This window comes from Zonotrichia albicollis, chromosome 9 (assembly GCF_047830755.1).
Source record: "Zonotrichia albicollis isolate bZonAlb1 chromosome 9, bZonAlb1.hap1, whole genome shotgun sequence".
Taxonomy (NCBI): domain Eukaryota; kingdom Metazoa; phylum Chordata; class Aves; order Passeriformes; family Passerellidae; genus Zonotrichia; species Zonotrichia albicollis.
The window spans coordinates 31,280,484-31,305,804 of NC_133827.1; the positions used below are offsets into that span (position 1 = coordinate 31,280,484).

Consider the following 25,321-nt stretch of genomic DNA (forward strand, 5'->3'; position numbering starts at 1 on the left):
TGATAAAAACCAGAATACTGCATAAATTGGGATGGAAGCCAATTCCTCCTTTACTCTGCTGGCTGTCTGCCCCATGAACATCCATTTTTGAATGACTTGGGGGCACTGAGGCATTCAGGTCTTCCTGGTGCTACGGCCATGAGCTGCACCAGGACCAGGGAGCTCAGTGCTTGTGAGCGTTTGCCACTCACAGCTGAGATGTGCTCAGACCTCAGGATGACAACTCTGGCTTGGCTATTCCAGCACTGATTCCATTCCCCTGACACTCCAGTTAGCAGGTGGCTCCTACCTACAAAAGGTTCTCCTGGGTAGCAAACTCTCTTTGCAGCAGGGCCCAGTCTCACCTTTCCTCCTCCCCCATCTTCTCTTGGTTGCTCAGCAAATAATAAATAGCAAATATACACAGTAGAACAATTAGTGATTTGGATACCATGAAAGAAGAAGAAAAATGTGGTGTTTCCTCTGAAGAAGATTTAAGAAAGGTATCAAATATAGGAAATTCTGCTGAAAGAGGTAAGTAAATTTATTTTATGCTCAAGGAGTGCAAGACACAAAGCAATGAACTTAAGTTACCACAAATTCAATATCAAGGAAAATCTCTGCAGTGAAAACAGTGGCGTGCTGGATTTGGTTGGCAAGGGATCTTCCATTCTTCTCTGTTTTCAAGAGCAGGCCAGGTAAACACCCATCAGACACAGCTCAGCTAAAGGGGCGCTCGTTTTAGAGCATACAGAGAGACATGATGACTCACCAGGATTTCTTACAGCTATCTTTTTAAAAATTCTTTTAATCTTTATATTACCTTCCTTTGCGTGTCTACCCATTTCACTCTTATTAACTTTTTCTTTGGCAAAAATAGTTTTAAATGGGAACACACACCCTTATTTAAGGACTTAATAGCAATATCCAATCTTTCTCATTTGTGTTTCCCCTCTTGAAAGAGATAAAATCCCTCTGCTTATTCATGTAACTACACTGATAAATATTTTCAAATCAAGATGTTCTTTGGAATAAAGTGAACTTATGTACACAACACTAACATCAAAAAACTTCTGTTAACAATAGGCTCTCATGGAAAAAAAATCACTGTTTTACAAGACAGTTTTCAGCAAAGAGTATCTTTGACTTATGTTTTCAAAAGAAAAAATAAAATTACTAATTTGAAGAAGTTATTTCATTGTTCCTTGTATGATTCTCTCAACATTTCCTGCATTAAACTACCCATTAACATTATTTTTATTTCTTTCCTTAGGTATTTTTCTAAAAACATAGGCCACTAAAACTTATAAACTGCAAGTATTTATATTAGATATTAGATCACTGCCCATGCACACAAGCACTTGTTTAACACATGCTCCGGCAATAATATCTCAACTTTACAAATCCAGAGCCTGCTTAATCTCTGTTTAACAAAATCCAAACAGGGGAGCCCTGTGTCCCCAAATGCTGCTCTGCCTTCATCCCAACAGGTGGGCTCTGGGCTCCTCTGTGGATGTGATTATTGCTGTCCAATTCCTTGCCTTTCTCCCAAGGCCATTCCCCTTCTGCAGGATGACTCATTAGCCCGTCCCCAGCAGGGAGCTGACATCCAATTAACCAGCTGACAGTCCTCCAGTGGCTCCCACTACTCCTCTAAGGCTCTGTTTACAAACACAGGCTGCTGTGCCCATAAAGGAAGGGAAGCTGAAAGTCCCCCTGCCAGGCCAGTTTGTTCAGAAGGTTCAGAGCCCTCTAAACAGTACTTTTGTAAGGTGAGGATCAGGCACATGGCGTGCAGGGGGATGCAAAGTCACCCTAATGGCTGCAGCTGCATCCAGCAGGAGAGGGAGCAGCAATGGGTATGAAACAGCAGCATCAGGACTCGGGCCCCAGCTGCAGCTGGGAAGCCAAAATAAATTAGCAGATGGGGAAATATCACTGAATTCTATATGGGGAAACACCTACAGAGCTCATCCAGAGTGATGTCAAGGCCTCTCTGACAAAGAAATAAGCTTTTGAGTATAAAGCCGCAGGTGTTGCAGCTCCTGCACGAAGGAACAAGTCATTTTACCAACACGCAGCAAAGAAGCTCCTCACACTCAAGCAGGAACATGGTGTTCATGCAGAGAACAGAGGTTTTCAGTTTGCAGGGACTCACTGCAGAATGCCTCTGCCTTTGATCTATATTTGTTGGTCTCATTCATTGGCACTGGGAGTTTTGCTTAGAATTTTTTCCCCTCTTTGGCCAACTCCAGAGCAAAAAGGTGCTCAGAAAACTATGATCATTGCTACCCAACTTCTACCTGGCACCAAGCTAATAACTGCTCCTACTAAGTTACAGGTCTGCCTCAGCATAACAACTTCTAACTTCAGTCAGGAAAGCTTCTCCTAACTCAGCAGCTAGGAGATCTCCCTTGCAGCAAGTCTGAAATTAGACTTCAAATTCACATGTTTCTGAGTATTTACTGTATTTTTGGGATTATGATCTACATCCTAGTTTTTACCTGCAGCTACCTTTTTGAGTTAGGTACAAAACCACAAACTGGTCCAGCCAGTTTCAAATTTGAGCCAAATTCAGTTGAGTTTTTCATAACCACAGTCTCATCTTTTTAAATAACCTGCACTTGCTACAAACCAAGGCAGTGGCTGATTTTTGCAGTGAGGAATGACAACACTACCTCAAGAAGTCTCCACTGTAGCACACTGCATCTCTGGGTAAGAAACACAGCAGAGCTGTTCCCAAGAGTGATCAGGAAGCACCAAAGCCTGATTCTTCTTTCCTCCAAAGGTGTTTTGCACCTTGCAGACAGGTTTTAAAGCGTTATACTGCGATTAAGTGCCCATTGCTTCAGATTTCTCCCTCTCACATTATTAGAGTGTTACAAATAAGAATTTGTTGAGAATTTAGGGCTGAACATTTAGTCTCTAGGCTTTTCTTTAATGTAACTATTCCTATTTCGTTACACAGCAACCAAAGATTTCAGCCAGAGAAGGTCCTTGCAGGCAAACACAAAGCAAGGCGTTGGCCAGAAATATACTGTAAGAGCAGATTTAATAGCCTGAGAATTTACCCCTCCACCTTCTCTAGATGAGCATGACTAGAGATGGACCTGTAAATAGCCTGTACCTGTAGTACAAGTGACATCAGTCACTTGCTTCCAACTTACACCAATGCAGCTCCACTCAGTGAACTCAAACCATCTTCAGCAGCAAAATAAAATCCCAGAGGGACCACTCACGTTCTGGTCCTCAACTCAGGATCCTCTGCATCCTCTCCCATCAGATAAGAAATAGATGAAGGACAGGCACTTATTTAGCCTCAAAAATAATTTCAGCTCTAACCAGCTAATCACAGCTGAAAGCAGCCTCTGCTAAGAAAAGCTATTGCTTTATCTGGGTGAATTATATTCCAAATTATTGTGTACAGATCAACTTTACCCATTAATTATCTGCCCTAATTCATTACATTATAAAGGCAACAATGATAATTGCCATGAGCATTGTGGTCTGACACCAGAGCCACGAACCAGCCAGAACAGCAGCATCCCACAGAACGTGAGCCATGTGCCTCTGTCCCAGGCCCTGGGCTGTGCTCCAGCTGCAGCCTGAGCATAGGAAAATTAAAGAGTTCCTTCCAAATTTAGATCACACTGCTCAGGACTTGGCCCAGGAAAGTTTTTTTTTTGTGAAAAAACAAAGAAATTATGATTTCATTATCTCTCTAGCTTATCATGTCTGGGTTTTCTTTCTTTTTTTCCTTCCTCTCATATCTAATTCAAACATAACTTCTCCCAGCTTTTGAATGCTTTCACTGTGCATTTCAGAGTTGGTCTCTGTCTTCTCTCTATACCCCCACAGCAGCAGAAAACTGTCATCAGATTCATTTAGCCCTCTTCTCCAAGCTAAGCAAGCCCAGCTCCCTTACTCTCACATTCTCCAGCTTCCTGACCAGCTTATTGGCCCTCCTATTTGGTTCTCCAGTTTGACTACAACTTTCTTGCACTGTGAAGACCAAAAGCAGACGCAGTACCTCATATGCAGTTTCACCAGTGCCTAGTAGAGGTTACCAACCATCTCCCTCAGCCTGCTGATTGTGGTCTTGCTAATGCACCCCAGCACAGAGAGCCCCCTCTGCCCACTTTTGCTTGCCTAGATAGTCATAAAATGATCTGTTTGTTGGCTGTGTCAAATCACTAATCCCTGGAGTTCTTTTTGATGCCCGTTATTAAAACTGTCTTGTTTCTACACTCAGCATTTGCAGTTAAGTGAAGCCTAAGAACCCTAAAATTGTTTTAAAAGTTTGGGCAGAAATAAGCTCACTCTTCCCTCAGACCATGTACGCCCACAAAAAACCAGTCTCTAACTACACTGCTTTGAATCCTGTGGCATAGACCGATTCATTTGTGAAAGACCAACAGATGGACAGAAAGAGACACCCTCCTCCCCCCTCTGGCTGGTATCAATTCCCATTAAAGACTCTCCTGTGTCCACACTATGCATGCTGACCACTCAATGCAGGCAAAATTGCAATCCACCTTGATTAACTTCCTAACAAGTTCTTTGCGCCTCCCTCCTTGTTCCTCTTCCAGTCACACTCCTTCTCTCTAAAGTTTTCCTCTAATTAATTCCACATTAAGCACTGAAAATCGGCAGGGTCCTCTCAGACAGCCCTGGTCCCTTTCTGTGCGCACCCTCCGGGTCCCCAGTGCTAAGCCCACTGGTAAAAAGCTGACATCTGTGCAGCAGCTCCCAGGCTGCACTTTCAGGTACAGCATGTGTTGCACCTTGAACCACAGTCTCATTTCAGACCCCACCATTGAGACCAATTAAGCACAGAGCATGCAAGGAGCTGACTGAGTGTCGCATGCTGGCTATAACCACAAGGACTTAGAGGCCCCAAATCTGTTATTACCAAGCTGTTCCTGACAGCATCATGCTGCCTCCTAACAAAAAGAATAGATTAAGATCAATCAAGTCTCCCTCTGGCTTGTCAGTGGGACTTTGGACCACACCTTCCACCCAAAATTTCTCTCCTCTCCTGCTTCTGAACACCTAGGCAGCTCCAGGCTAACAAGGTGGCTGCTGAGTCAAGCGCGAGTTGAACCATATGTTCATAATTAGTTAACTTCTTGCTTTATAGCTAGAAGCACTATCAATAAATCAGTGACAGCCCGTAGTGGCCTCAGGAGATGCAACAAGCCACCACCAGCCAGCACGGGGCCCTCCCCTCCACACGGGCAACTGGCCATATTTCATTCCAGCTGTGGCATTGTGCACTGAATTAACTTTATCCTCAATTTAGAAAGCCAGCATGAAATCAAGAGACCTGAGGGAAAGAAAAAGAGAAAGAACGAGAGAGAAGAGGAAGGGGAGGGAGGAAAGGGAGAAATCCTAGCAGGTCAATCCAAAAAACTGTTTGGTGAGTGACCATCTATAGGGATGGTGCTGCTTAACCCACTGCTGCAAGGCTGGTTGCAGGCAGCACATTAATTAATAAGAGCCTTTCTGCCTCTTATTGCCCAGAGCTGTGATTGAAGGTTTCTTAGCAAAAGCTGAAGGGGGAACACAGTGATATAATTGTTTTTTAACCAGTCACTGTTAAGTTGCAGCCTAAATAGCAGATAAAGCAGAGCAATAGGTAACAATGGTGCCAGAATGAGTCTGGCTGGACACACCACAAGCTCTTGAGGTGAGTGTGCCTGTACTTAACTCATCCTGGGATTGTTCTCCCTAGCTGGATGTTTAACTGAAACAGCCTGAGCTCTCAGTGCTCCCACTGGCAACTTTTATCTGGTTGAAAATGCACCTGAAAAGTCATTGCCATAAAGGCAGAGTAAGTGTTATCATCCTTCTGTAGCAAATGAAATTTTGAAAATGCAGCACAAAATAATTCCTTTCCCCCATGTTTCTCAGTTTCCACCCATCCTCAAAACTTAAATCCAGCTGTAAGATCCTAAATGAAGGCTTCCTGATTTACTCAGCTGAACCTTCTTGCTGTGCCCGGGTGGGAGCAGAGGGAGAGATGCTAGCAAGCCCTCTAGTGTCCACCTGCAACATCCTTCTATTAAACATCCCAGGGTCCAGGAGTGCATGAAAACCAAAACATTTTCAGCAATAAGCTAACCCTCCAAATCCAAGATACTAAACCACATCTTTGAAAGAATAAAGTCTATAATTAGTGTTACTTTTGAAAATAAAACTGATGGCAATTACAGAGGGCTATTCCTCAGTAAGAACATCTATCATAGTATCTCCGTCAGCGCACATTTAGGATAAGCAAAGCAATAACAGCAAGTTATTGAAGGGCACTTTGCAGGCTGGCAGCCAATCCAGAATGAGGCACTGTAGAGTCTTTCAGGTTCCCAGTGAAGTATTTTGTTCCAGGGGCCCCACTCCTTTGTGCCCAAGGCACCAAGGGTGCTTGCCCAGACTCTTCCTTGTAGATTTGGATCTCCTGGGTGCTGGAGATTACAGAAAGATCTAAGCCCTGTCCCTGAACATAACACCCGCCTAAAATTTGTGGGGTTGCAAAACAACATCCAACAGCTAATAGTTGATAATCACAGATTAAATTAGTTCAGTTCAAGTGAAGCTGCAATTTCTCAAACAACACTTCACCTTTCTAGCTCTTAAAGGGGAAGTCAGAAAACACTGACCAGAGCCAACAAGGTCCCCATGTGCATGTCAGGAGTCTGCTGAGCTTTGGTGCTGGCCATGCATGACAGACCTCATTGCAGCTTCTGTGGGTGGCAAGAGGTCTCATTTCTGTCTGACTGGAAAGAGAGAAAGGAGAGAGGATACAAAATCCACATGAGCTTCTGCGTAGCTCAATTGCTGCCATTACAGTCTCTGTTCCTTCCAGTCACTTCAGGAGACTCTGACACAAGAACCTGGAGCCAGGAGAACATCTCCCCTCCAAACCCTGCTCTGTTGCACTGCACTAACCTCTCCTTTCTTTCCCTGCTGTACTATTACAGTTTGCAATGGAATTGCAAAATTACAGTAAGGCATGGATGAATCTTGCTCTCTCATCCAGGAGCAGTTAAAAACCAAATACTTCTCTTGTTTCTTATTCACTCTCAGGCCTTTTTACATTGCTTTGGCACAGTACGAGGCTGCCAAATGGATACAAACCTCCCCCCAACCCCTTTCTCCTCCAGGACAGCATAAAACATAACCTGACCAAAAGAAATCCTGTCTGCAGTTATTATCCACTGCACATCATTCCTACAAGGGAAGTCATGCTGCCATTCAAGTGTGTAAACTTTTGGTTAAAATTAAATTTCAGCAAAAATTCAGGGAAGAAAACAGCTCTGATGTGTTTTGAATGGAATTCTTTTAAAAGGCCTTGGGATTTGGAAGACATTTACTCTTTTAATCCATTATATCAAAATAATTGACAAAATCACAATGAAACATTTTGTTCCTTGCTAAAAACAAAAACCAAAGAGGGGAAAGAAAAAAAATCTCTCACAGAGAATTAAAAAGCATTCAGGTTTCATTCCAACGAGCTGGGCGTCAGGACCTCGGCATTCTTCGAGAAAAGAGATTATTGTCTCCAGCCAGCCCTGGTATAAGCCTGTAAAATCCTCTGCCAATCTTTTAGATGAATTACCAGCCAAGTAATTCCTTTTCATCACCAGTTCATCGAACACTACCTGCATGGACTAGAGCTGGAAATTCTGTATATACAGACAGAGCTGTTTTACTAGGCTATCTCCCCCGTGACTTATTGCTTTAACTCAGCCTTTGAAAAGTATGCACAAAAACCCTGACATCTTTCTCAGCTCATGACAACAACATCCTTCACCTTCTGACCTCCAACACATTTACACACGTCCTAGAATCTTTCTTTCATTATTGATTAGGGAAGGCAATGCCATACAGCTCTGCAATGAAGAGATGCCCTCACACATATTTACTCAGATCAGAGATCTCTGCCAAACATCCCAACTGCCAGCCAAGAATGGAAAGTGCCCAGCTCTGCACCCAAAGCAAGATGGAGAGAAGCCAGACTGCCAACTCCTGAGCCAGAGCCAAGAGGAAAAGCACTGTTCAATAGGTGAAGCCCAGTACTTTGGGCTGGCAGCACCGTCCACACAGGAGCTCAGAGGCCAGGTTAGAAGCAGGCAGATGCAAACATCAGTGGATGATCAGACACGAAGCCCCACTCAGCTCTGCATCTGGTCCCATGAAAATTCATCCTAATAGTTTTCATCCACTAAACTTGTGAGCTAAGCTTTTCTGGCATACCTCCCTGCAAAATAGTTTGAGTTCAATAGAAAACACCATGGAGAAAAACATGGCTTTTTAGCACATGGCTCTTTCTCTTGTGGGTGCAACAATTTCCCCCAAACCACGATGGTCAACACTCTGAGCACACTCAAGGAAAAACTGTTTCTGCCATCTGTTATTTAACCCTGGGACTACCTCAGGGCTTTTGTTTGCACTGCTGAATCACTTTCTATGGTGTAATGGTTACTTAGCTGCAGCATGGCAGCTCAGTGCAGTGGGAACCTCTGGAATGAGGGACATGGACAGCAGCAGCATGCTGCTGATGCCAGCCAAGAACAGGCTTTGCTCCATAACTACATCATGGTTTATATTAAAACTCCCATCCAATTAATCCCCAAACGTCACAAAAAATTATCAGTTCACAATTAATTTGCTCTTCTGGAGCCAATTGGTCTCAGCCAAGAACAAAGGGACTCATTTGGCCAGGGGCTACATAAGGACATTTTTATTACAGAAATGTGAAATCTAAGCAGACACACCAGACTGACAGATGAGAGGAACTGAAACAAAAATGCAAAGACTGGCTCAGGTCTATACCGTAAATGGGTGATGTTCTGAAAATTCAGGCATTTAAGTGCTACTACAAAACTGTACACCATCAGAGCCAGGAGTAAAACATATTTCTCTTCCATACACCAGATTGGCAACAGTAACAAATTCTCACCTGCAGTTTTCAGGAGAACTCATCAGCTCCTCAAAAGCCAGCCCTAAGATCAAGACCTCGGGGTTCTTTTATGATACAATTCCAGCCAAAGGAAAGGGCAAGAAGCAGGTGATAAATAGAGCCTGGGATGGATTCTGAGAGAACATGTCCATAGGATACTAAACAAGTGCAATTAATGTCCTCCTCTGACAAAATATCAATATACCCAATAGAATTAATGAAAGCATTCAAAAGAAAACAAGAATTATAAAACTCATTCTGTTTTTATCCTCTCACTCTCAGTGACATTCTGCAAGCAGTGAATTCTGTCAATATATTCTGTGCTCATAAAACATGCACTTTTTCCATTTGCCTTTCCATTTCAGGGAAACCTCATATCTGTACCTGAGGCTGCAATCAAGTGCAATCTAGAGGACTGCTTCTCAGATGGCTGGCAAAAAAAAAACAATTGCACAAATCCAGACAAACACAGCATAGATTGTTGTTTATAACACATCCAATGGCACACAGGGCAAACCAGAAAAAGCTAAAGCCACAAATGTCAGATTGGAAATTGGAGTGAAATTCTGAACAGTAAAAAGCAGTACCAGCATCACAAGAGCAAGTGTCCCACAAAAAAGTGCCATTATCTATTTAGAAAACCTTCAACTTTTTCAGATAAATTCCACCCTCTAGTCATTGACTCACCACTCTTGCTGTGAAAAACTGCAGGTAAACCCAGAAAGGTGTTTTGCAATTTTTCCACCTTGTAGTCATCTTTTTTCTACATTTTAAACTTGTAGAACTCCACAATACCAAGAAGTATCAACACGGGAGAGCTGGAGCCCAACAGCACTGAAGACAAGTTTGAGTTAACTGCATTTTACAGGAAACAAAGCTCACAGGTGTATTAAATAACCCACATAATAAAGCCCACTGCCACCTGACAGTGATTTCAAGACTAGTAACTGGTGTGAGTGATGAGAAAGGTAAATGCTGCCCTAAAATATACCAGGAAGACATAAAAGAGAAATGCTTTTCTCTAAACAATGGTGTGTTACACAGCAACCTGAGTAACATTGGTCATCCATCTGAGAAACAGGTTAATATTAGCTGGAATATTTTCAGAGATGGGTTCCTAAGGTTAGGAAAGACTGTAAAAGAACCTGCCTTCTTTGACCTAAAGAAAAAGACAACGTGTGACAGTGTTTTGCAAAGACATCAAGGCTAAACACTGGAGAGGGAGATGAAGTGTCTAAACTAGAGCAAGAGTTTGGCACAAGGACAAAAGGGATTATACCCACTATGAATACATTCAGCCTGAAACTAGAGTGTCCAGCCATCAGAGCTCAGAGTACAGGGTAGCCTCACAGTGGGAATAACATAAGGAAAATAACCTAATTAGTTTTAAGAGGGAGAATGAAAAGTTTAAGAATGTCTCAACAGCAGGGGACTGGATTTGGGAAGTGCCTTTTAGTCCTGCGTTCAAGGAGGAAGACTGATCAGAAAAACAGCCAGAACCTATATCTGCACAAGTTCCCTTTCAAAAGCATTTTTGCAAATCAGTCTCATCAGGTTTAATTTCTCACACCTTTGGTTCACAAACATGATCAGAAATTCATGGAAGTGCCAGGGACCTGTGTGTACCTGTCTATAGGTTAACATCCTGAGCTATAAGTGAGCTTCTGTTTTGTCACCGGTTCACTTAACCACTCAACATGGATAAGAAGCACTGCAGCAGTAACATGGCAGGACAAGTAAAGAGGATTTGGGGTGGGTTTGGACACCAGTGCCAGTACCAGCACTCAAAGTAACCCATACTGTAACTGTTGTAAGCCTGGTATCAAACTTGTATTAAACAATCTGTAAGTATTATTTTCTTCTCTGTACTATCCCTTCTGAGAGCCCACTCACTATGGTGCAAATGCAACTTTAAGGCCATTTTTACACAAAAAAAAGGATAAACCAGAAAAAAAGTTCGTTTTAATTTTTTTTTAATATTAATCTGAAGGATTAGCTTCACCACTGTTGTTTAAACAAAAAACATCATAGAAATTACAAAATAAAATATAGGTACAAGGAACATACAGTAATTAACACACTGCAATACACTTAAATGTGTGTTCCCAGAACTTCAGAAAAGAGCTGCTATGACATTCAAAGTGAAATATCCACTGAAGCAATATTGTAGTCTTAAAAATCGTTTTCCCCCAGAACTTTATTCCCAGTTAAAGAGGTCTATCATTAACTGCAAGAAGCAGTAAAAGCTCTGGATGAAGAGGAAAATTAGCTGATGATTGTTACTTAGTTTTTGCTTTACACACACTCATCAATGTGATTGCTACTGTGACTTCAACCTCTTCCATCATCATGTGTGATCATCCACACACCATTTTTCAAAATGAGGTGTTTCTCTCCTACAACAGCATTTTTATTTCTTTGGCAGTCACCCAAAGGGTATCTCCCCAAACCTACCAGGGCTCTGATTTGGTTGTCTTTTACCCATTACCACCTTTCACTCCCCAGCACATCAGCCTCGGTGAGTTGACCTGAATTCCCTGAGCTCAGCCAAGCACTGTCAGCCCCCAGGCAACACCACACCAGCTGTGCAGACCCAATTGTGGTTGGCAGATGGGTATGAGATGTCTCTAGACAGGGAGAATTCACAATCCCCACACCACCTGGGCAGATCTTCCAATGCCTGCAAGCTTAATAGAGAGTTCTTCCAGATGTTGAGGTGAAGCTTCTTGTGTTCCAGTTTATGGCCATTGTTCCTCGTCCTGTCACTGGGCACCACTGAAATGAGTCCGGCACCTGCCTTTTGACCCCCACCTTTGAGATATTTATATGCATTAATGAGATCCCCTAAGGAGCGGCCCCATTCCCTCAGTCTCTCCTCATAACAGAGCTGTTCCAACCCCCAGTTATCCCCTGGATGTGCTGTTCATTCTCCTCTCCCTGCTGCTGCCCCGACAGACAGCCGCGAGGTGACCCGGGCCACATGTGGGGCACGTTGGGCACCGGGAATGGGGCAGCAGTGGGGCAGCCGGGCCCCGGGAGCAGGGCACGCCGGGCACCATGAGCGTGGCAGTCTGGGCACCGGGAGTGGGGCAGCCGGGCACCGGGAGCGGGGCACTCTGGGCACCAGGAATGGGGCAACCTGGGCACCGGCAGTGGGGCAGCCTGGCACCATGAGCGTGGCAGTCTGGGCACCGGGAGTGGGGCAGCCGGGCATCGGGAGCGGGGCACTCTGGGCACCAGGAATGGGGCAACCTGGGCACCGGCAGTGGGGCAGCCTGGCACCGGGAGCAGGGCACTCTGGGCACCGGGAGTGGGGCAGCCTGGCACCGGCAGCGGGGCACGCCGGGCACCATCAATGGGGCAGTCTGGGCACCGGGAGTGGGGCACACTGGGCACCGGCAGTGGGTCACTCCCAGCCCCTCAGAGCAGCCCGCGGCTCCCCCCGCCGCCATGCCCGCACGGCGGGGGCGGCGCGGGCTGATGACGCCGTCTTGGGCCGCGCGAACATGGCCGCGGTTCGGGCGTTGCGGGGTCCGAAGGCGCTGGCGGGACCCGGCGGGACCCACGGGGCGTTCGCCTGTCGCACGGGGCTGCTGCGGGCGCTGAGGGCTCCTCCAGCCTGCTCGCCCCGGGACGTCTCCTCTCCCGGCTTTACCCGCCTCAGCCGGGCCGTTACCCAGCGCGCTGCCGCCCGCGGGCCCCAGAGCAGCGGTGCTTGCCCGGGGTGTGCCCGGTGTGAAGGAGCCGCCGGTGCCCCGCGCCCTGCGGCGCCTCAGCAGCGGGCAGAGGGGCCAGAGGCGGCCGGGGAGCTGCGCTGGGCCCTGGCAGGTGTTGGGCGTGTGTCATACAGCTGCAGTTCCTTAGTAGCCAACAGAGGATCCAGACGTGCAGGAGGGGTTGGCACTGAAGGGAGAGGGTTATCACAGCAGTTATCAAATGCTGTGCTGCGGGTTAAGAAAGCTAAAGTGTGACCCCAAACACTGTAGGCTGAGTGAGAGAGTGTGAAGCCTTTTAAAAACACTTCTGTTGAAAAAAGCATAAAGCAGGAGATGGCAGGGGTTTAATTTGGTATAACTGCCAGTTTATCTTGGGCACCAACCTAGGAAAACAGCTAGTAATAAAAGAATGGAAGGCAAATGGCCCTCTTGGTTTGTCCCTCAGGTATGGTCCCTGATGCTTGCTGATGAGGGAACAGCACTGAGCATCCTGCAGGGAGAAATGAAAGACCATCCCGTATGCCAGCACAGCCTGCCCTTGGCCCAGCCTCATCCTGGCTGGCTGCAGACAGGCTGGGACAGCACCTGGAACAGCCCTCACCATGGCAGGGGCAGGATCCTGGCAGAAAAACTGCTTTATTCCTGCCATCCCCTATGCTATTCAAAGGCAGACCCTCAGTGAAGACTTTTTGTTTGACTTTTTTTTTTATTCCCCTATGGGAAAATCTCAAGTTTATCCATGGATTTTGATTGCCACGTAAATCTGATACGAATCAGAAGTGACTATATGGCGACAGTCTCTGCCTTTCCTTGACACACCTGTCCATGGCTTTTGCAACATTATGGTAGTAAATCCTTTATGATAATAAATCTTTTACCACTGCCACATTTATATCCTAAGATCTTCTGGAAGTCTGGGGCTTGATAGAAAACATTCTCAATACAGTGAGACATTTGCAGGAGCTTGTCCTTGCAGACTCTGTTGTCCTGAAAACTGCACTTTCCTCCTCAGAACTGTCCACAGAAGTGCTCTGAATCATATCTGCTTCTACACACCTCTGTAAGCTGGGCAAAACCCACTCTGTCAGCCAGGCAGGTTGGACAGACTTGTTTCTTCCTGCTGGATTTTACAACTGCAAACAAGTCTTCAAAACAAAGCAAAACAAAAAACTCACCAGCAGCCTTATTCTGAACATGTGGGATGCTTCCCTGGATGCCTGTTCATTTCCTGGAGTGAAACTCAGACACACCAGTTCACTGCTGCCCTGAAGTGTGTGGAAGCTTTTTTTTCCTTCTCCCTCCTTTCTTTTCCCTCCTTCCTTGTGTTGATTTGTGGGACCAGAATGACTTTGATTTCAGCAAGTTTGCTGTTTATTCACGTCACAAGTTTGACAGCTTTACACCAAATCAGATTGCTGGGTTTCAGGAGAGCTCTGAGGCGTCACTGGGAGCTCCTTTAGATTAAACTCGCCTCCCCGGTCTCCCCCCTCTCCCCCTCCTTCAGAGCCATTTAAACCTCTCTGGGGCTTTAACAGAAACGTGCTCCCAAGACCTGCATTTCATTCTGCCACTAATATGGTAAGTGCTCTTTGCATTTCTCTCGACCTCGAGGCAGAGGAGGAGAAGCTGGTCTGTCCCTTGGGGGAGTGCAATAGATTTTGTGCCCTCTTAAGAAGGGAAAGAAAGAGGGCTCTTCTCTACCCGCCAGTGCAGTCTCTGCTGCTGTGCCTTCCCTTGGGTGGGCAGGCTCCCTGACTGAGACTCCAAGTTCTGCCGTTGCCTTCCTTGCAGAGATTTAGAGTTGCTGCAGATGAGGCTTATTTGGAGGGGACAACCCCAGGCTTTGCGTCTGGGACTCCTGCAGAACTGCAGGGGCAGAAGAGAGTGCGAGCAGCCAGGAGGTGACTGCTGGCTCTGTGCTGCTGCTTAGAGCTGAGTCGAACACCCTTGGTGGCAGGAACAAGGACAGCATTGGAACCCCCTTCACCCTAAACCCACTCAGGACCGTAGCATTTCCCCAGGGTTTGCAGGAAGCCGAGCCGCCTCCCCGGCACAGCGGTGCTCGGAGCCCGGTGCAGCGGGGGCTGGCGGGGCGGCACTGCCGGCGCTCGGCGCACGGAGCGGTGACACCGGGGAACGGGGAGCGGGCACCAGGTCAGGGCTGGCCGCTGCCCCGGGACAGCACCTGAGCACAGCCCGGCCGGACGGCAGCGGGGAGAGCGCTGCCCCGCCGGGGCGCTTCTGGCGGGGCAGGGCCGGCACCGCTTCCCCTCGGGGCCCCCGGCCCCGCCGAGCGCCCCATCGCCTCGGCCCTTCCCTCCGCAGAGCGCCGGCCGGCCGTGCCTGCAGCCGGACTTCGCCGGGGGCTCGGGCTGCGCCTGGCCCTGGTCCGCCCCCGCCGGGGTTTCCAAGGAGACCTGGGCCGCCGTCTGCGCCGCGGAGCCGCCGCACAGCCAGGGCCGGCCGCAGGGTGAGTGAGCGCTGAGCCGCCGCCGGAGCGCCGCGGGCCCCGGCCGCGCTGGGAGCCCCACGGGGCCGCGATAACCCTGGTCTCGTCCGCAGGCCAGGTCTGCAGCCCGCAGCTCGCTGCCCAGGACGCGGCGTGGCAGGGAGACCAGCTGTCCTCCCAGCTCTACAGAAACAAGCAGGTAAAGGCTCCGCACCCCCCAGCACGCCCGGGTTCACCCCACAAGGCTCCCGAACTTTGTGTCACGGATTGCACCTTCTGGGTTGGCTAATGGCACGTCTCCCTGTCACTGGCACGGGTGTCAGAAGTGACACAAAACTGTTGTTCCTTGCTGGACGTATTTGTCTCCCTATGTTGTCCTGTGAAGTTGGACCAACTCTGGTGGGATTTCCTGTCCATTCCTCCCCTCTTACATCGTATTGCAGCTGCAGTGTTGGCACTAAAGAAAACCAGGGACATGAACAGGAAGGCCTCAGGCTGTGATGATGCTGTTGGCTAAAAGTTCGTAGAGTGTGTCCTCCTGATTCCACCAGGTTTAACTTCATGGGAAATGATTGCAGCAGAATTGCCTAATTACATGGAAGATCAACCGTTTTGTTTTGACCAACAGGTTTTCCTTGTTACTTTATTTTCTCTTATATTTCATTTTTTTGTAAATCCCAACAAGAGAAACTCTGAACTGTCGTCAGTGAAGGTACTCCAGTTTGATGACTGTGATCAAGTACTTGGAATGATGTTTTGACATAGTCAAGTCAGTGAAAATCCAGATAGTATCTAAAGGTCTCTGGAATCAAACCATAGTTCCAGATGTCAGTGTACTTATTTCTTTGATTTTGCCTCAATCATTTAAGTCTGTTTTTGACTAAGCCTATGCTCAGAAGATGCCTGTGATCCTTGGCAGAAGGTTCTTTGTCCTCCCAAAGAAGTCTCCAGAGCTATGATCAGGAACCAAAAATCTATCTGTAAACTCTTAGATTTCCCATGGAAAAGTGTTAGGTGTCTGCCATTCCTGTTCAGCTTTTGAGACCAGGGATTATCTCAACTCTGTACATGTACCAGGGCTGGCACAGTAGGGTCCAGAACTGAAGAGATCACTGAGTGCTACTTTATGATAAAGAATGGAAACTGCATCTTCCTCTGCACTCTACCCCCATAAATTGTTAGTTTGCAACATTTTTTTTTTTCACCAGGCAGCTCTAAATGGGAAGGAGGGGTGCAAAGGGATGTTTGCTGTGGCTCAAGAGGAGATCCTGAAGCTGCTGTCATGCCCGTGACCATTTCTGGCTGCTCACAGGGCTACTTGTAATTCATTTCTATTATTATTCTGCGGTTGCAGGTTTTTTCAGAGTAATCTTTTCAAACACTCACTTAAAGATTAAAGGAAGTCAAAAGTGAAAACTGAACAGTCATGCCACTTAGATTTATAGAGACAAGAGGCTGGAGGGGGTGGGTTGAGCTCACAAAGCAAACACCCAAATCATCAAATCCAAGCAGCTTGTACCAGTGGGCAATTGCTATTAAGTTACAGAGTCAACATCTATTCATCAATATCTCTATTCCACAGCTTCAAGATACTTTGCTTCAGAAGGAAGAGGAACTTGCTAGGTTACATGAAGAAAATAATAACCTCCGACAATACCTGAATTCTGCCCTGATTAAGTGTTTAGAAGAAAAAGCCAAGGTATTGTGTTCAAACCTGTCAGACAAATGTGTGCAGGAGGAACAGGTTGATTAGGTACACACCAGTAAAATGTATGGAAAAGCTAAGAGTGCAGACAACCTGCAGTGGAACCCACACTCACATTTAAATTCACAAAGGTGACAGTTTGCTCCAGGAATGATATTCTGTCATGTTCTGACTGTGGAGACAGTGTAGCAACTGAGATAATTAGGTTTAATTTATTAGATAGCTAAACGTAAGATAAGGTAAAATTATTTCCTCTAAATGCCTTTTTTCAGTAAAAAGTTCAAATTTCAATATATATATTTTGCATGTTTCTCTTTTGTCAATTATCCTTTTGATAAGGATTTTTTTTCAGTTTATTGATTAAAAAGTTGTGTGTGGGTTTTTTTAAATGGTGAAATACAAAATGAAACATTTCAGGTTGGATGAAACATTCTGTTAAACTAAGTATGAAGGGTTGTTTTTTTAACATTTGGATTCTTTGCCTCTCACCTAAACAAAAATAAAGAAAATAATTTTCTTGTCAGCTTACAGAAATTTTTTGCTATTCCAACCTTGCCCATGAAACTGAATTGTTGATTATTTGCTCAACTCTGTGGATTGAGCATGAGGTAAAAAAGACTGTAGGACTATATAGGACATGGGAGACTTTTCTTTTCGATCCTGTTGATGAGTTGATAGCATGATGTCCTCCTTCCCATGGCCAGACCTGGCTCCTGGCAGGAGAAAAGGTCTCCTTCACTGGGCACAGCACGGAGACATGGCCACCCCCTGTGTCCTGTGGAGAAGGGTCCAGTGTGGAGCAGTGAATTCATGACATGCTGGGGAGCTTCCTTGTTTATTCTTGCCTTCTTTTGACCATAGCTGGATGCCTGAGGGGCCCTTTTGCTGGGATAATGACAACTGAGGTGAATTGATGACTGCAGTACCACTCAGGCTGCTGCTCTGAGCGCTGCCTTGTCAGGATCAGCCTGTTCCAGCAGGAGTTACCTTTGCATGCTCCCTCTTTGTCAGGCTGCCACTGTGCCCCCCATGCCCTGCTCACCTGCAGAGTGCTGCTGGCACAGAGACAGATGGCAGCTCAGGGCTGGGAATGCCATCAAAGCACAGGTCTTATTGACATGGTCACACTCTTCTTGTTCAGGAACAGGGTTTTGCAGACACTGTAAAGATACAAAATAGTTGCTCATACCCATATGTTCAAGCAGAGAGTAAAAAAAGTCTCTGTAAGGACAGTGGTAATCAAGTGGTAACCATCTTGTGCATCTGAAGCCAGAAGCATGTTGCCTTCAGGTACCTAGAAATTCAAATTTTAATCTTCTGTCTCCACCTTGTTGTTCTGTTTTTTTTAATAGAAACTACTGTCTGACCATGGGCAAAAAACCTGTGCTATCCTCAAAAGTACCAAGAGGAGACTGAAGGAGGACCACTGCTTTGTTCCTCAAGAAACTCCTCATGCTTCCAAAGCTAGAAGGAACCTCTTCAATGAATTCACTGCCTGTGAGGAACAAGCCAGCCCTGCTGTGGACAGCTGGGTCTTGCAGACCTTAGGATTAAAGGATGTGAATACCATTGATGAAGCTTCAGCTAACTACAGTGCCCTGTCCCCAGACCTTGGGAAAGACACGTACTGCCTGAGCCCTGGGGGAGCAGCAGACTGTGAGCACAGGGAAGGAGCAGCAGCAGTGTTCAGCTGCAGCCATGAGCCCCCAGGCAGCAGCAGCACCCACCCATGCAGCCAGGATTCTCCCTTCCTTCCTCAGTTTTCTTCAGCACCATGCATCTCCTCACCAGTGCCGAGTGTTTCCTCCCTCCCAGCCTATGGGTTGCCTTATTGGACTGGTGGTTTGTCACCCAACAGAACAGAAGTGGCCTTCACCACGTGCCTGAGTCCCCACCGCAACGTGAGGACGCACAGCTTCCACCAGGGACAGGCCTTCGTGCGCAGGGACGATGATGGTGGCTGGAGGTTCACCTGGGTGCCCAAGCAGCCTGAATGATGCACCTGACCAAGGGCCAGCCATAGAGGATGGAGGAGTCACACCTCACCTTGTGCATCAGACAGAAAAAGGGACCCTTTTTGGGCTGCTTTAAATGCTACCCTGTCACTAACCCACTCCTCATTCCCTCACAGATTTTCACAGATGTGACTCCAGATTGCAATTGAACAGTTTTCTGCCCCAGATGTTCAAACTGGATTCCTTTCTCTTGTGCCTGTATTGAGATACCTGTTTTTACTTCTTTCCTGGGGGTTTGTCATCAGCTCCTCCTTGTTACTGGTAGTTTCCAGGCTGGAGGGCTTTCACTTTTGATGATCACTTCAACATGCACCAAACAGACTTTGGGAATACACCTCTCTCCCTTTGGAAATAGCACCTATCTCACAGATATCCACAGATAACAAAGGAGGCATAGGTTGGAGGCTGAGGATCAGCAGTTTCTAAGTGATTTATATCTCTCTTCACTACACAGATAGCCTTGGATTTAACAGGCACCCATGGCTGCCTTAGGTGCTGCACAAGGCTGACCTACCTGCAGTTCCATGGTGCTGTCACATTCTTTGATGATGCCTCAAAATAAAAACAGGATTTACTTCTAATGCCTGGAGGCCGCTTAGTTACAAGTGATTCAGCAAGGTCAGGGGATCTTCCTAAGGTGTGATTAAGAGACTGATGTGTTTACTAATATGTTTTAAAGGTATTTTGTATCTCAATAAAGGGAGTTTACATGTGGGGAGGCAGTATCACTTAGTGGCTGGAGTGGGTCTTTGGGGACTCCAGCCTTCAATGCCAGCTCCTGCCTCTCTGTGTCTGCCAGACTGGGATGGGCTGAGGGCAAGACCAGCATTACTTTGAGAATGCTTTAAAACTCTCTGAGAGAAGGTGCTCTAGCACTGCACAGGACTTAACTTTCACTACTGCTACTAAATGATATGAATATTTGATTATATGAAGTCAATGGCATGAAGGAAGTTCACCAGTAACATTTTCTGTTACTTTTGTCTTCAGTTCTACAGCAGTTTGATGCGTAAGTATTCAAAATAGATTGACTTGGTTATTCTTGCTTTCAGAATGGGGCCACTGACATTGAGGAAGGACTTAAGTAAAAATAACCAAAACAGAAGGGGTTTTTTTTTCAGTGGCTTATTTTCATATAGAAAACAGGATATTCCTCTATTTTTAGAGGATAAAAATATCTTCTAATAGCCTGTTGTGCCTTAGAATTGCAATATTTGAGACACTCCATCAGGAGCAGTAATGATTTCCCAAAGGACTTCTAAATAAACAAACTGTATTTCTGGGTAGTTACTTTAAACTAACTGTGGCAGACTTCCAGAACAGGCAATATGAAAGCATTGATTGTAGGCATTATTTCACTGGATTAAAAAGCCAACCAAACTCAAAAAACACCACAGACCCACACAACAACCACTGCAGAAGAAAACCACGACAAAAACTCACTAAACCCCAAAAAACCCAAACCAAAAAATGCTCATTGAATAAATACAAGTATTTGTTTGGGGAGCTTGCTGTATTCCATAAAATTATGGTAAATTGATGAAGACAAGGCCACTGTTTCTGTAGCACCTTTCTGCTTTTCAGTGAAAGCTGAAGAAAAATCCTGTCCTACAACAAGAACTCATTTTTTCCTCAATGCATTTTTTTTCTATTGTTCTCCCCTTGCCCCACTATATAAGAGAGCATTTAGCAATGGAGTCTTTGTTGATGTGTGTGGTAGTGTAGAAAATGCCTGAACTTAACCTGAGTATGTGATGGGAACCTCTGGTACAGGTGATGTGGAGGATGCACAGCAAATTGGGAATAAAACAGTGTAGCCAGAGGACTACACCCAACACAGCTGTAGATGCCACAGGTCTCAAAGCAGCTGTAAAACAGAAGTAGAGAAACATCTGTCTGTTTTCTAACACTAGAGAATGCTATTGCATGTATATTTCAATGTTATGGAGTCAGCAGCACTAATAAGTGCTTTTGTACTACCAACAAATCTTAAATCAGGGCTTTTTTTCTCTGAAGAGAGAGAAAAGCTTTCCATTTTCCTTACATTTGCTTTCCACATTTTTATATCACTGCATGTGAGAACTTCTCCTGCAGAGAGCCAGAACAAAATTGTCAGATCTTTGGTACAATCCTGAAGTAGGGTTTCAGTAGGAACAAACTGATGCTTGAGCCTTTGCCAGCCTTTTGTGCAGGGGTCATTGACACTTTGTCTCACAGTAAATAAATTATCAATATGAGGAAATAATTTACCTGAATGAATCCTCTTCTTTTCCAGTGGGTTCCTGAATTTTACTCTATATGAAGGAGCAAAGTCCTGTTGGGGAGATTTTTTTCTGAACCTGACTTTACTGGAGTTCATTTGGGTAGAGGATCCCATGGTGCTGCTCCAATCAGTTGATGGATGCTCCTGACCCGCACATGCAGACTTAAAATTCTGGTGTGGGCAATTGCTTGAGCAAAGTTCTCTGTGGTAATGATGCTGCTGGGTACTGGAGCAGAAGGAGCACACTGGAAAGGAAACAGAAAAATCCCCAAAGCATTTTAACAAATAAGAGTGATTTGTTTTACCCTGACACCACCATTTGAAGCAAAATTTCCTGAGTTATATGTAGAATAGAAACAGGGTTTGTTTAACAGCATCCCACAGCAAGCAAATCAGTGTAGTGACCAAGCTATTCCTTTAGATAAATATTGCTCCTATTGCCAAAAGAAAGCCATTGCTCAGCCTACCTCACCCTAAACTGCCTGAATCCTCTGAAAATTCTGCCTTCCTACAGGTGTAATAGGTGTGAAAAATAACTAAGAGGCTGAAGACATCTCATGGCAGATTACAGTCACATGGTGGGATGTGAGGACAGTTACTGCCTGGGCTGGTGCTGGGTTGATGATATGATGATTACCCCGCTGTGTGCCCATGATTTCCTTGGGCCTGGAAGCACTGAGGCTGCATTAGCATGGTGCAGTTCTTTGGCCTGCAAAGATGTGAGGGAAAAGCTCCTGCTGGTACAAAGCCCAGATGCTGCTTTGAAATAGGTGTTCAGTCTTGTTTTGTGCTCCATCCTCCCTGTTTGTCCTTTTGTATCCATTCCCAGTGGGGGAAAGGTTCAAAGCCACCCTGCTGCTCATGGAATGTCCAAGGTAAAGCCCAGGGAAACTTGTGACACATTCCTATGCCCCAGAGGTAGCTAGAGATTAATGGCAATGAAAGCAAAAAGTGGAAACAAAATCCAGTTCTTCACACTGCCATCACAATGAGGTAGCCAGGAGATAGCAGAGACAAGTTTCAGCTTGGTACTGTATTTCTAATTTCAAAAAAACAGACAGCTGGAAACAAGAGCCAGAGGACAAAAGTTCTGGGTTCTGATGCTGCCTCTGATGTCACAGTTGGTTTTTGTGCTTTGGATTCTATGGAATTCACCACTGGACCAGTTCATAGCTATTTAACAAGAAAACACAAATCTTGCTGCTGCAAACTCCAAGAAGTTCCCTCTTGCCAAGGATCAGTACCAGGCCCATAAAACTCCAGGATGGGGAGCTATGACTTGAATGGCCATAGGGCCCTGGGTGGTTCTTTGAGCAGCAATGAACTCCTTTGTCTGTAAATATTCATCTTGTATTAACATAATTAGTTTTATTTTTTTAATTGAAGTTTGCTTTATTATGTGAATGCAATGTGCAGCTGCATAGTTTAAAATAATCTATATTTCTGGAAAGGTACACTAACAGAAATGGAAGTTAATTTAACACTTAATATGGTGATGTTCCTGATTTTTGTGATTTAAATGGCCATGATGATATGTAAATGTCAATTTGACCACTGTCACTAAGTTATGTCTAATAAAACTTAACATCCAAATGATGCAATTCTTTCTGCCCACTTTAGCACCCATTAAACCATGCAGCTGTTGTTCACACAGCACAGCATCCACCTGGCACCTACATATCTCCCCAGAGCACTGAAAGGCACCTTTATTTCCTGTACTCACAAGTGTCCACACAAGGACATGCCATGTTTTATGGTACCACATCCAGCTGTAGTGACACCACAGGTGTGCTCCTTCCAGCCTGGGCTTGCACAGCATACTGCAGTGATCCATTATTGCTTTGAGTCAGGAATAGATGCCATGCTACCAAACAGCAAGGACAGAGGGAAATAATGTGCTTTTAGTCTGTTGTTTTTGCAGCATCTGTCTCTCTCTCTTACACCTTCCCAGACAGCTGAGCATCCTGATCCAGGACAACCTGATTCATTGTAGTACTCTCACTACTCCCGATTTTGACTCTGAAATGATTAATTGCAAAATGGCACTGAGGTGTCACATAAAGAGATTGGAGGTGAGACAGAAAAGCCTGATTAAAAAATTCAAACCTTTACTTAGCTCTACGTGACAGCAAAGAAAAGCTGTGTTAGTTATTAACTTTCCCTTCTGTACATGAGCTGGTTTATTGGTAACCATGCACCAGCTGGGACCAGAGAGATTTTTCATTGGAATGGAGATGGCTTATTGCTTATGAAAAGACACAAAGTGAACCTTCCTTAATCTCTCTTGCCCTCATCTTGAAGCCATACTAAGTCTATGAGATGATTCATAAACACTCTGGCCTGGTGCCGGGTAGCTGACACCCTGTCATAAAGAGAGAGCATTCTATAAATAATTTGAGGAATGAGCTGTGATTCACCTAAAATGCCATCTCTCCAGTCATTCTTCTGTTTCATTAGTTGTGCATCACTGAGTTATTTTAAGGCTGAATGCTTAAGCACTGTGCAGCCCAAGGAAATTATTATAATAATATTCACAAGGAACAGATTATAAAAATCAGCATGAGTATGAAGAGTTGGGAGGTCTGAGGCCCCCATTTTCCTTAATTTATTTTTAAAAATCTCACTCAAAGGGTGGCTGCAGTACCGGTACGGGTAGCTGAAACTCCCAACAACTGCTGCCTCCAAAGCTGTTACTAGTCAAAGACCACTCTAAATATTCATTCACCAAACAATGTTTGGACGTGTAACATCTTCCATCACTACATTATTCTCCGTTAGTGGTCACAGAGCACAGGGTCAAGAACTGGGAGCTTTGTAATGCTTTCAGGAACACAAACAACGTAACCAAAGCCAGATTCCACCTGTGCAGAATGGGGACCTGACTGCCCAATAGAGAGTGCAAATGTGCTGTCAGTGTCCCAGATGTGCAGAAAGTAGCAGCCGCACAGCCGAGGCCAGTTACACCCAGAGGTGTGGAGCGATTGCCGATGCGGGGCCGTGTCCCCAGGCTGGCACATCTGGGGGTCCCGGTGCACATCTGGAGGGTCCCGGTGCCCACCGAGGCACTCCCGGCACCGCCCGCAGCCGCCGGCCCTGGCCAAGGTGCTGAAACGGCCGCGCTGCGGGCACGGGCTGCGAGAGCATCAGGGCGGGCAAGGGTCCCCAGCAGGGAGAGCTGAGATATCCCACCCAAACCTGTGCAACACCTGGGACAGCCCTGTCCCCTTACCAGCAGCTACCAGGGCTCGAAGGACGCTGTCACACGTGACAGCACACAGCTAGGGGCGAGGAAGCAGGGAGAAATTCCACGGTCACGGGGCTACATCCTTGGTGTCTAAGTGACACTTTACAGGTACAAGCAGTGCTGGGCTCCTCTGTCCAGGCTGTGAGGCAGCAGGGTAATTTCAGAGTATCCTGATCTTCCATTTCACTGCATGTAGAGGTTGTGTCAGTTGGAAAGCTGCCCTGTACCAATGTTATGAACTGCAGTTTATCCCAGATACGGAATGAAGAGGTTATCAACTGCCTCCCAGCCGGGACAGAAAAACCAAGAAATCCCTGTGACCTTTGAGAAGAGCATCTTTGTAAAGATGCTCCACCAAAGCAAAGATGCTTACCTCCAAAGCATTGCATGTTTGATTATAAGCTTGATTCTACAGAAACCTTTGTTACTACAGATTTAAAATAATCACTCTATGTTATAGGATTATTTAGACTATCCAGGTAGGAATACGACCTCCATTATATAGGAAATTATATCACAAATGTTAATCACTCTGTAGTAGATTTTGTTCTCCTTCGCCCCAGACTAGGATTCCCAACAGCCTACCACATTCTAAAAGGTTTTTACAAGTTACAGTTATAAGTAGCACCTAAAATATACATATATCCTTTCTGTTTTTTCTCTGACATCCACTCCAGAATTACATGAAAGCTGCTATAATGATTTTCAGTAATCAAGAAACAGAATATAGTAATAACTACCCTTCTGCTGCTCTTCTACTTTTTGCTCATCCAGTCCAATTTGAAATCCAGGAGCTCAAAATTATGTGACAACATCAAAAAGGGATGAAAAAAGGAAAAACTATGCTGATGGAAAGCCTCTAGAGAGACTCTGGTTTTAAGAAAAGTTTACATCTCTTTTGGTTATAAAACCACACAGTTCCAAGACACAAACAACTCCTCTTTCTAAGAAATATACATTCTTGTCCAAGTCTAGACAAAGTCTTCACCAA

At 45.5% G+C, this 25,321-nt stretch overlaps 2 protein-coding genes across 2 annotated transcripts in view; one reads left to right on the forward strand and one right to left on the reverse strand.

The window, feature by feature from the left end:
• The window catches only part of OSTN (osteocrin), an 80,485-nt gene extending 66,500 nt beyond the window's left edge, over positions 1-13,985 (reverse strand). Inside the window, exon 1 of the mRNA XM_074547214.1 lies at positions 13,830-13,985. Coding sequence (XP_074403315.1) covers positions 13,830-13,850 — 21 coding nt within the window. The 5' untranslated portion in view covers positions 13,851-13,985. The remainder of the gene's footprint in view (positions 1-13,829) is intronic.
• Positions 13,986-14,796: 811 nt separating this feature from the next.
• On the forward strand, positions 14,797-22,656 carry GMNC (geminin coiled-coil domain containing; the record flags this gene model as incomplete). Its single annotated transcript, XM_026792090.2, has 4 exons — positions 14,797-15,124; positions 15,217-15,302; positions 16,686-16,802; positions 18,161-22,656. Coding segments are annotated over 4 exons (1,176 nt in total), but the record flags the coding sequence as incomplete, so codon positions are not given.
• Positions 22,657-25,321: the final 2,665 nt, after the last annotated feature.